The sequence below is a fragment of the Staurois parvus genome, unplaced genomic scaffold (assembly GCF_062004578.1).
Source record: "Staurois parvus isolate SC_StPar_1 unplaced genomic scaffold, SC_StPar_1.0 ptg000136l, whole genome shotgun sequence".
NCBI lineage: Eukaryota > Metazoa > Chordata > Amphibia > Anura > Ranidae > Staurois > Staurois parvus.
This window is the reverse complement of record NW_028317932.1, coordinates 5,869,324-5,881,491: the sequence shown is the minus strand read 5'-3', so window position 1 is coordinate 5,881,491 and position 12,168 is coordinate 5,869,324. Positions and strand designations below refer to the sequence as shown.

Sequence of the window (12,168 nt, the reverse complement as noted above, 5' to 3'; positions counted from 1 at the left end):
GTTGTTCGGACACTGCCCCCCCCCCCCCCCCCGCCCAGCATTCTTTTGTTGCTAGGGCACAGAAAGCCTCTCCCCCCCCCTCCATCCTTTTGTTGCTAGGGCACAGACAGCGTCTCCTCCCCCCCCCCCTCCATCCTTTTGTTGCTAGGGCACAGACGGCATCTCCCCCCCAACATTCTATTGTTGCTAGGACAAAGGACAGCTTCTCCCCCCCCCCCAGCATTCTTTTGTTGCTAGGGCACAGACAGCCTCCCCCCTAGCATTGTTTTGTTGCTAGGGCACAGACAGCTTCTCCCCCCCCCCCCAGCATTCTTATTTTGCTAGGACATATAAAACATAGCCCAACTGCCTTTTTTTACCACCCCAAACTGCAAGTGTAAACTAGGCTCATGGACTATATTGATGTTTTCAGATCTGTAAAACAAAGAAAAGCTAAAATGATAAAAACAAGCCCTAGGGCAACTTGTCAGATATAAATATATATATATTGGAGATGGTACATTGCCTTGACCCAATATTCTTATGCAGAAACTGGCCTGAGATATATATATATTTTTTTTAAATTTATATTATTTATTTACACATTGTCACAGAAGTCACCAATCCCTCCATATCCCAGGTTCTCCCCATGTATATATTATTGTCTGCTGGTACATGATCATCCACAATACACATAAATCAGAATACTGTCAGATTAGTGAAGATGAGAAATGAGGATCCCTTCTTCCATGGACAGAGGAGGGAGGGGGAGGATAGTAAGTGGAGGTCCTGGAAGGAGGGGGCAGGAGAGGTGTACAGGCACTCTATGGAGGAGGGGAGGGAGATATGATCTGACACTCAGGAGAAGTTCTTACGGACAGCACACCGATCATCGCACACACGGATAATAAAGAATCTTCAGAGTCCCCCCCGGGAGATCTCTTACCCAGCCGGGTGCTGTTGATGTGGCTGACTCTGCGGCTGGTCTCCTGCAAGATCTGTTCCTGGGACTTGCTCCGGGACGGCTGTCTGCGGATACACTGCATGCTGATCGGCCGATCATGGAGCTCCCACCCCCCGATCCGGCACCAAGATTCCCCGATCCTCCACTGTCACCCCCAATACTGAGCACAGTGATCCGGAGGGGTGACAGGGAGAGCCCGGACTGGAGGAGGGAGGAGGACTGGGGAGGAGGAGGGGGAGGGACTGTACACAGCACAAGGAAACTCTGCTAAGGGGGAAAGTGGGATCTCTTATTTTTATTTTGTTTTTTTTTCTTTGTTTGCTCGTTTGTAAAAGGGAGGATTGTAACTGGTGAAAAGTTTTGGGGAGAGAAGACTTGTGACCGATTACAGAGCCTGATGGTGTGAATGTGTTCTCATGGCGGAGTATACTGACAGTGATCAGTGACAGTGTATACAAATTGACAGCATCAAGTGATCAGTGACCGTGTAGAATAGTGACAGTGATCAGTGACCGTGTAGAATAGTGACAGTGATCAGTGACAGTGTAGAATAGTGACAGTGATCAGTGACCATGTAGAATAGTGACAGTGATCAGTGACAGGGTCTAATAGTGACAGTGATCAGTGACCCTGTCTAATAGTGACAGTGATTAGTGACCCTGTCTAATAGTGACAGTGATTAGTGACCCTGTCTAATAGTGACAGTGATTAGTGACCCTGTCTAATAGTGACAGTGATTAGTGACAGTGTAGAATAGTGACAGTGATCAGTGACAGGGTCTAATAGTGACAGTGACAGGGTCTAATAGTGACAGTGACAGGGTCTAATAGTGACAGTGACAGGGTCTAATAGTGACAGTGATCAGTGACCCTGTCTAATAGTGACAGTGATCAGTGACCCTGTCTAATAGTGACAGTGATCAGTGACCCTGTCTAATAGTGACAGTGATTAGTGACAGTGTAGAATAGTGACAGTGATCAGTGACAGGGTCTAATAGTGACAGTGACAGGGTCTAATAGTGACAGTGACAGGGTCTAATAGTGACAGTGACAGGGTCTAATAGTGACAGTGATCAGTGACAGTGATCGTGTCTAATAGTGACAGTGATTAGTGACAGTGTAGAATAGTGACAGTGATCAGTGACAGTGTAGAATAGTGACAGTGATCAGTGACAGTGATCGTGTCCAATAGTGACAGTGATTAGTGACAGTGTAGAATAGTGACAGTGATCAGTGACAGGGTCTAATAGTGACAGTGACAGGGTCTAATAGTGACAGTGACCCTGTCTAATAGTGACAGTGATTAGTGACAGTGTAGAATAGGGACAGTGATTAGTGACAGTGTAGAATAGTGACAGTGATCAGTGACAGGGTCTAATAGTGACAGTGACAGGGTCTAATAGTGACAGTGACAGGGTCTAATAGTGACAGTGATCAGTGACAGTATCTAGTGATCAGTGACAGTGTATACAGTGAAGGAAATAAGGATTTGCTCCCCTGCTGATTTTGAATGTTCGCCCACTCACAAAGAGATGATCAGTCTAAAAATCGAATGGTAAGTGTATTGTAACACTGAGAGACAGAATAGCAACAAAAAATTCAAAAGAAATGCATGTCTAACAAATTATGCACTGATTTGCATGTTCATGAGGGAAATAAATATTTGATCCCCTTCACAAAACATGACTTAGTACTTGGTGGCAATCACAGAGCTCAGATATTTCCTGTAGTTGGCCACCAGGTTTGCCCACATCTCAGGAGGGATTTTGGCCCACTCCTCTTGGCAGATCCTCCCCAAGTCATTAAGGTTTGGTGGCTGACATTTGGAAACTCGAACTTTCAGCTCCCGCCACAGATTTTCAAATCGAATTAAGGTCTGGAGACTGGCTAGGCCACTCCAGGACCTTAATGTTCTTCTTCTTGAGCCACTCCTTTGTTGCCTTGGCCTTGTGTTTTGGGTCATTGTCATGCTGGAACACCCATCCATGACCCATTTTCAATGCCCTGGCTGAGGAAAGAAGGTTCTCACCCAAGATATGACGGTACATTGCCCCGTCCATCGTCCCTTTGATGCAGTGCAGTTGTCCTGTCCCTTAGCAGAAAACATCCCCAAAGCAGAATGTTTCCACCACCATGTTTGACAGTTGGGATGGTGTTCTTGGGGTCATAGGCAGCATTCCTCCTCCTCCAAACACAGCGAGTTGAGTTGATGCCAAAGAGCTCGGTTTTGGTCTCATCTGACCACAACATTTTCAACCAGCCCTCCTCTGCATCATTCAGATGTTACTTGGCAAACTTCAGACGGGCCTGGACATGTGCTTTCTTGAGCAGAGGGACCTTGCAGGCACTGCAAGATTTCAATCCTTGTCGGCATAGTGTGTTACCAATTGTTTTCTTGGTGACTGTGGTCCCAGCTGCCTGGAGATCATTGACAAGATCCTCACGTGTAGTTCTGGGATGATTCCTCACTGTTCTCATGATCATTGACACTCCACGAGGTGAGATCTTGCATGGTGCACCAGACCTAGGGAGACTGACAGTTGTTTTGGGTTTCTTCCATTTGTAAATGATTGCACTAACTGTTGTCACCTTCTCATCAAGCTGCTTGGCGATAGTTTGGTAGCCCGGTCCAACTCCCTTTAAGAGACTGCTTCTAATCTCAGCTTGTTACCTGTATGAAAGACACCTGGCAGCCAGAAATCCTGCTGAATTATAGGGGATAAAATACTTCTTCCCTCATGAACATGCAAATCAGTGCATAATTTGTTAGACATGCATTTCTTTTGAATTTTTTGTTGCTATTATGTCTCTCAGTGTTAAAATACACCGAACATTCGATTTTTAGACTGATCATTTCTTTCTGAGTGGGCAAACATTCAAAATCAGCAGGGGATCAAATACTTATTTCCTTCACTGTAATAGTGACAGTGGCCAGCGTATAGTGAAAGTGTATAGTGAAAGTAATCAGCAACAATGTATAGTATCAGTTATCAGCAACAGTGTATGGTAACAGCGATAAGTGACAGTGTACTGTGATCAGTGACAGTATACTATACAGTGACAGTGTGTGGCGATAGTGATCAGAGCAGTATACAGATCTTGATGAACCAATCTGTGATCATGGAGAGGAGTACTAATCCCATACCTCCCACCTGCCCCCCATTAAAATCCAACTGCCTGACCTTCCTGACCTATTGAAGCATCCTGGTCTTCCATAACACCTCAGCAGTGCCACAGGCTGATAGCTTCCATGCCACGCCGAATTGAGGCAGTAATTGCTGCAAAAGGGGCCCAAACCAAGTACTGAGTACATATGCATGCTTATACTTTTCAGAGGTCCGATATTGTTCTATGTACAATCCTTGTTTTATTGATTGCATGTAATATTCTAATTTTCTGAGATTGTGGATTTGGGGTTTTCATGAGCTGTAAGCCATAATCATCACAATTATGACAAATCATGGCTTGAACTATCTTGCTTTGCATGTATTGAGTCTATCTCATATATTAGTTTCACCTTTTAAGTTGCATTACTGAAATAAATGAACTTTTGCACGATATTCTAATTTTTTCAGTTTCACCTGTAGAACTTCATAGCATGGAAAATGCACCAACATTTACACCACAAAAAAAAAAACTTGCATATTTCCCTTTGTTAATTCTTTTTTTGTGCATCTCTCCTTTTCATCTCAGGAAAGTGGGAGGTTTGTTAAACAATACCACAGAGCACAATACAATACTATAAAATATTATACAGCACTATCATACAGTTTTATGCAGTGCTATATAATACTATATAGTACTGTACAGTGCGATGCCATGCACACTCATTCAATAACATACAGTGCCTTGAAAAAGTATTCATGACATTTTCCACATTTTGTCATGTTACAACCAAAAACGTAAATTTATTTTATTGGGATTTTATGTGCTAGACCAAAAACACAAAAGTGGCACATATATTTGTGAAGTGGGAGGAAAATGATAAATGGTTTTCAAACTTTTTTTACAAATAAATATGTGAAAAGTGTGGCGGTCATTTGTATTCAGCCCCCCTCAGTCAATACTTTGTAGAACCACTTTTTGCTGCAATTACAGCTGCAAGTCTTTTTGGGGATGTCTCCACCAGCTTTGCACATCTAGAGTAACATTTTTGCCCATTCTTCTTTGCAAAATAGCTCAAGCTCTGTCAGATTGGATGGAGAGCATCTGTGAACAGCAATTTTCAAGTCTTGCCACAGATTCTCAACTGGATTTAGGTCTGGACTGTGACTGGGCCCTTCTAACACATGAATATGCTTTGATCTAAACCATGCCTTTGTAGATCTGGCTGTATGTTTAGGGTCGTTGTCCTGTTGGAAGGTGAAACCATCCCAGTCTCAAGTCTTTTGCAGACTCTAACAGGTTTTCTTCTAAGATTGCCCTGTATTTGGCTCATCCATCTTCCCATCAACTCTCAACAGCTTCCCTGTCCCTGCTGAAGATAAGCATCCCCACAACATAATGCTGCCACCACCATGTTTCACGGTGGGGATGATGTGTTCAGGGTGATATGCAGTGTTAGTTTTCCACCACACATAGTGTTTTGCTTTTATGCCAAAAAGTTAGATTTTCATCTCATTTGACCAGAGCACCTTCTTCCACATGTTTGCTGTGTGCCCCACATAGCTTCTCGCACACTGCAAACTGGACTTATGGCTTTCAACAATGGTTGTCTTCTTACCGCACTTCCATAAAGGCCAGATTTTTTTTTGGAGTGCATGACTAATAGTTGTCCTGTGGACAGATTCTCCCACCTGAGCTGTGGATCCCTTCATCTCCTCCAGAGTTACCATGGGCCTCTTGGCCATTTCTCTGATTAATGCTCTCCTTGCCCAGCCTGTCAGTTTAGGTCTTAGTTGGTTTGCAGTTGTGCCATATGCTTTCCATTTTCGGATGATGGCTTGAAGAGTGCTCCGTGAAATGTTTAAAAAAAAAAAAAAAAAACCTCTCTAGCAATACGCAACAAACTGAGCATGTGCAGAGTGACTCCACACAATATATATGTCTCATCAGGAGATAAGAGGGGGGCACTGGAAGGAGTGGAGGATCAGAAAAGTCAGTATTAAACAGCGTTTTTAACACAATGTGGAGGATTAACCCCTTAGGTTCCACAGTGAGTATAACAAGCATGCTTTACTGCATATACAGACTGATTTTACGGTTGTGGGTTTAGTAACACTAAGTATAGTTCATTGCATAGTTGAGATCACTTGAACAGCAAATTCAATCTAATTTGGCACAATCCCTGGCACTCATAAATGACTGTTAAATATTCCTTAATAGTTGTGATGGTAAGAGGAGATAACCCAGCCCCACAGATGTGTATTTGTCAGCTGCATATCAGACTATTTTACAATGGTACCATCTATGGCAGGGACAAAACTGTAGATGGAGAACTGTTTATTATGTCTCTGCATTCCATATAACTTCTGCTTTTTTCTCAAATATGTCTTAAGCATGGCTACTTAAACACAGACATGAGATTGAAATCTGACATTTTTTGCCCACTTGAAAGTGTTGAACAAAATCAGGGTGACATGTGTTCAGTACTCCTCCCCAATCCTCATCACATAGTTTGGGTTTGGTCTAACCTCACTATTGTTACATGGGGAGGGATGTTACCAGGCATCCCATTACTTCTTACACAACCTTCTTGACATATGTACAACTGACACAATGACAACCGTATGGTTGCACACACCTCTGATTAGCCACGTGTGCAGTCCAGAACCTGACACCCTAAAAAAAAAAAAAAAAAAAAAAAAAAAAGTGTGCCTCTGCCCATCCTCTTCACTGCTTCAAGCTGATCCATTGACAGATGTATTAAAATCTGTTGCAACATGAAATAAGTGCTTTTTTCACATTCTCATATGCAAAGCAGGGATATGCCGAGGAACAGGAGTGATCACTTAAGAGCCGCACTGTGAATTCTTTGACATACCTGTTTGATACATAAGGGCACCAAAAACATGATTATCTTAAAAATGTACTGAGGTTAGGTAGCTAATGTACTAACTGTAGCACCCTTCTAGTTAGGTTTCCTTTTTTGCTGCTGTGATCCAGTGTCCTGCAAAAAGGTGTCTAAGATTGGCCATTGATGGAGTGAATTTCTTTCCTGCAACCATAGATTTTAGAAAAATTCACTTAGTTCCCCCATCAACACAGGCAGTGTTGACAGGGGTATCTCTCCCGCCGAGCCACTGCTGTCCCTGCCAGCAGAGCACAGCGATTATTGCTAGTGTCTATAACAGCCACTAGGCTAGCGATAATCACATGTAAAATCCAGCAGGCTGGTTGTACCAAAGTTTATTGATCGATTAACTTAGGGTACATTCAGCCTGCCCATACATGGCTCGAATCTTGGCTGGTCCCTGCTGAACTGGCCTATATTCGAACCATCTATGGCTGGCTTAAAATGGAGTTCCACTCACCCTGTCAAAAAATAAAAGTCAGCAGCTCCAAAAACTGTAGCCGCTGACTTTTAAAAAACAGCCACTTACCTGTCCCTCGCAGCCCGTTTTACTGGCCATCCTGTATTCAGTGTGGCTGGCATCTTCAGTGTGGGCACCTGGCTGTGACAGCTTGCAGCTTCACAGCCAGGTACCCACTGCGCATGCGCAAGTAGAGCTGCACGAATGGTCCTCTAGTCTTCTGGGACCTGTCACGTGTCCCAAAAGACTACAGGGAGGGAGGGATGACACCTTCTGCTTGCTTAGGCGATCAGACCAGAAGTGGGAGTGGGTACCTGTCAAATTCGGGTACCCGCTCCCCCCTGCCCCCCAAAGGTGCCAATCCTTAATGGGGAGCAGTCCTTAAAGCGGAACTTCACCTTCTGGGTGGAGCTCCACTTTAAGTTAATCCTGTATGTAGGAACGTAGCCACCCTCTCTTGCTCGCTCCCAAAATGGACTATAGGATTTGTCGTGTGCATAGAGCAGTGCACTTGTCCTCAGCTAACGTGCACTGCCTTTTCCAAACAAAAGGAAAGGGAGTGGAAAAAAGGAGAGTCTCGATCGCTTATGGGGGGGGGGGGGGGGGACATTACAAGGAGTCAGGAAAACAGTAACAAATTATTTCATGAAAGATATGTTACAGGGCCAGTAAGTAGTGGGTGTGTATAACTGATTTTTAGGGAACAATGATTTCATTTAGTGCCACTATAATACAACATTAATATTTGTATTTGTTTTATAAATAGACTTGCTGAATAGACAAACATAAACAGATGTATCTGTAAGCACGAGTTGTATTGAACATCAAATATCCCTCCCAAAACCAACATTTATTACATTACATATAGCATTGACAGCTTTCACATATATAGTATTGTACATTCACATCAGTCTCTGCACTCAAGGAGCTTACAATCTAAAATGTCCCTAACTCACAAACATACTAGTGTAAATTTAGACAGCAGCCATTAATCTGCCAACATGTCTTTGCAGTACGGGAACAAACTCACACAAGTACAGCAAGAACATGCAACCTCCATGCAAGTAGCATTGTAGTTCAGATTTAAAGCTGATGACTCCAGTGCTGCAAGGCAGAAGTGGTAACCACTAAGCCACTCTACTGCCCACATTGAAAATGCTGACATTTTGATCAGTACTAAAACAGTGTTTTTTCCTCCCATTCTGGAACCAGTGCCAATATGGAGTTCACGTGTTCATACATTTATTTATTTTGAGGGCCAGTGTTGCATGTTTTATGTGTAAATTGTTCCAAAAGTAAACTAGATAGTAGTAGCTAGAGTGAACACTGCCACCTAGTGGATACACTGTAGAACACCCCCTTACATTTTATTATCACTGCAGATTTTTCATTTTTTCCTATAACCAACCAGGCAATCAACATTTACAGAAGAATGTCAATCACATGCCTTTCTTATTGCAACTTTCTTTTACTGGGAAGCTAAAGCGGAAAAAAAAGTTCTAAAATAGCCAAAAAAAAAGGACAGCACATAGCACATCAGGTCTATTTTCCAATTTACTGACAGATTTCCCAATTCTGCAGGCACACTGCAGTACAAATATGAAACCAGCTTCTTGGATCTAGAGCTTGGCCTTCTCTATCCAGTCTTATAAGATTCAATATTGGCTCATCACCCAAGAGCCTTAAAAAGGGAAATAGGAGTTTGGATTCCCCCTCCAATTATACTTATCTAGGTGGATGAAGCATTGTTCCGATGTTGCATCTGTCCCCTGCCGGCTCTAAGTGTGAGAACTCAGCGATCATATGACCACTGATCACCGAGTTCTCGCAGCCACTCTGAGCAGAGAGCGGATCACTGACAGGCTGAGCCAGGTGCCACTCCAGACACTGGAGTGGATTCCAACTTTACAGTCTGGCTGAGATTCAGCCCGCTTTCAGCTGAAAACGGGTCACAGGAGTGCTGAACGAACTGCAAATAGAGCCTTGGATGTACTTCTCCTTTAGGCAGACCACACATTAGCAAATTTTCTTTCTTGCAACCTATAGTTGTAGGAAAGAAAAGTGCTTAGATTCCCCCCCACTGATCATTCAGTGTTGATGGGGAACCCCTTCCGCAAAGCTATTGTATTCTGCCGACAGGAAGATTCCCAGTTTTTAAACTACAACAATCACTGCTGGTGTCTAAGACCACTGGCAGTAATCAAATGAAAAAACACCTGTCAGGCTCGTTGTACTGCAGTCGATCAATGTATCAACTTCAGTACAACCAGCCTGCCTATAGATGGATCAAATCTCATCCGGTCCCTGCTGAACCAGCTGAGATTCGATCCATCTATGGTCAGCTTTACTCTCCAATGCTCGTACACAGTGCCCTGGGCAAGGTCCTTTAGCACTCAAGACCAAAGGGCAATCCCACCATGAGCTGAAACATCTTTTGCAGCATAGACCACAGGTCCTGCATTTTTTGCACCTAGTCCTACTGAAGCGCCAAAAAGGCAGAAGCCTCCTCTGCCTACCCCTTTAGCCTGTTTATAAGCAAGGTGTTTGAAGGGAAGGTTTACTTTAACTCATTTGTCCTAACACAATAGACACACATTGCTACTAATACAAGGAAACAACTAATGCGTTTTCAAAGAGTTGCAGTAACACGCGCCAGAGATTTGCATTTACTATCTGCATATATGGATTATAAAAAGGTTTTCTATAAAAATCTTCCCTGTGTGGGGGATCTTGAAAAATCTCAATATATTAAATCTGTTAACAGCTCTCATCTATTACAGATGAACTTGAACCAAAAAAAAAAAAAAAAAAAAAGAGAAGATCAAGAAGCTGAGAACCTACCACCCAGAATAAGCCCAGGGTAAAGACAACAGCTGCCAGCCAGGGATCTAACAGTCGCATGGTTGATATGGAGGCGAGTATTTTGCATATTTAGTTCTGCTTATGCAGTCAGGAATCACAGCCAATCGTTTGCTGCAAAGTCTTGACTCTGCTCTCTCCTGCACTCTGCATGCTTACTCCGCAGAGGCTGATTGGTTCCTGGTTCCATTCCTTCCACACCCAGTGTAGGAATTGCTGAGCAGGATTTAAAAAGGAGGCAGATTTAAATGAGATATGTACTTTTACATAAAAGCCCAGCTACCCCCTCAGTTGTCAATTACCAGTATATGAAATATTTAAAGCTTTCCTTGGCTACATTCTGGTATTTGCAGATTTTTAGATATATTGAGATATGTTATCAGCAATACTGGGGTAAGCAGCCCTGAACTGAGAACTGAAAAAGCCCATGGCAAAAAAAAAAACCCATTCAGAATAAGGTCAGCAGCCCCTTTTGGTACTGATCTTTTTAAAGGGCATATTGGATTATAAATATAAGAAAAAACAAGAGTGCACTAAGTTATGAGTGAAATTTTAGGCATCCCTAGCAATAGAAATTTTAGTTTTGGTGAGATACTCTATAAAAAGGTTAAAATACCTATAAAAATGGATGAAGACCCTGCAGCTTTTCTCAGCAGAACATTGAGCGTGCACCAGCTAATTGTAATAAACCAGTCCCTCCTATTTAGAATCAGTACCCAAAATACATGGTGAAATCAACAGCTTTTTGTTTGGTGCCAAGAAAAGGGAGGTATACACTGATCACCCTGAGGGGATGGTTATTTTTTGCACCAAAAGTGGAGTTACCCTTTAAACACTGGGCCTTGTGTATGAAAGTATGCGAAAAAGTGCCTGCATTTCTTATAGCAATGAACAGGAAATTATCACCCCATTTCAGAACGGTGATCCTACAACATTGCCTTTGCTATGCTTGGTCTACCTGCAGGAAGGCCCCCCAATTCCTATGATTCTCTATGACTAAGGCTTGGTGGTTTGTGTAATACTCAACTGATAAAAGCTTTTTGAAACAAACTGGATTTAGGAGCAAGTGATATACAACTTCAATTACAAATTGGGGGGGGAGTGAAAATGACTTCTTACATTAGTACTTCTAACGTCAGAGAGTCCTACTGACCTTGCTGGTCCAGAAGCAGCTGTGTAAGTAAACCCTAAAAACAAAAATTCAGTCTAGCCAGTGCAGGATCCCCCAACAACTAACTTTAAATCCCCCCCGTTAAACAGAATCAGTACCATACAGACACACCCAAATCATGTTCACAGAAACACCACTTTCTTTTGGCAGCCAGGCAGCAATCTTGGGAGAGCTATGTTGCCATCAAGTTAGACTGGAATAATTATGATATTGGCTGAATGCTTGTCTTGCTGTTACACAAGTTCCTATGTATTCTTTTTACCCCAGAGTAGTTAAGGGCCAAACAAAATTAAATGCTTACGGTCCCCAAAACAGGTCACAAATCAAAGACTACAGTAAGCTATACAGTGTAAGACTTCCTGGTTTACAAACAGCTCTGTGCAGTGTCAGTATCGGTCTGCATTGTTCTATACATTAGTGTTTAGAAAATTCTGGTATTTCTGTACATTATCATTGATGGACATATCCTGCTGTGCTACAGATCTGCTGTAAATTTGATGGCTACAGCAAACATGAGCAGGTCAACTCAGGTTACCCAGATGGGTTTATTAGAAGCCCATACAGAGCCACATTATAGGTAATGTGTTCCATTTCCCTGTGTGAACTATAGAGCTTTAGGACACACACCAGAATGTGTCTTCTGCATATTTCTGATTTAAATTCTTATTGATATATATATATAGATATATATATATATATATATATATATATATATATATATAT

At 42.6% G+C, this 12,168-nt stretch overlaps 1 protein-coding gene across 2 annotated transcripts in view; it reads right to left on the bottom strand.

The window, feature by feature from the left end:
• The window catches only part of PLCD1 (phospholipase C delta 1), a 157,579-nt gene that overhangs the window by 100,656 nt on the left and 44,755 nt on the right, over window positions 1–12,168 (bottom strand). The window contains exon 1 of one of the 2 annotated variants that reach the window (XM_089673148.1): window positions 926–1,162. The exons of the other annotated variant lie outside the window; for it this stretch is intronic. Coding sequence (XP_089529274.1) covers window positions 926–1,025 — 100 coding nt within the window. The 5' untranslated portion in view covers window positions 1,026–1,162. Of the gene's footprint in view, window positions 1–925; window positions 1,163–12,168 lie in introns of those variants that run through there. 2 annotated transcript variants of the gene reach the window in all.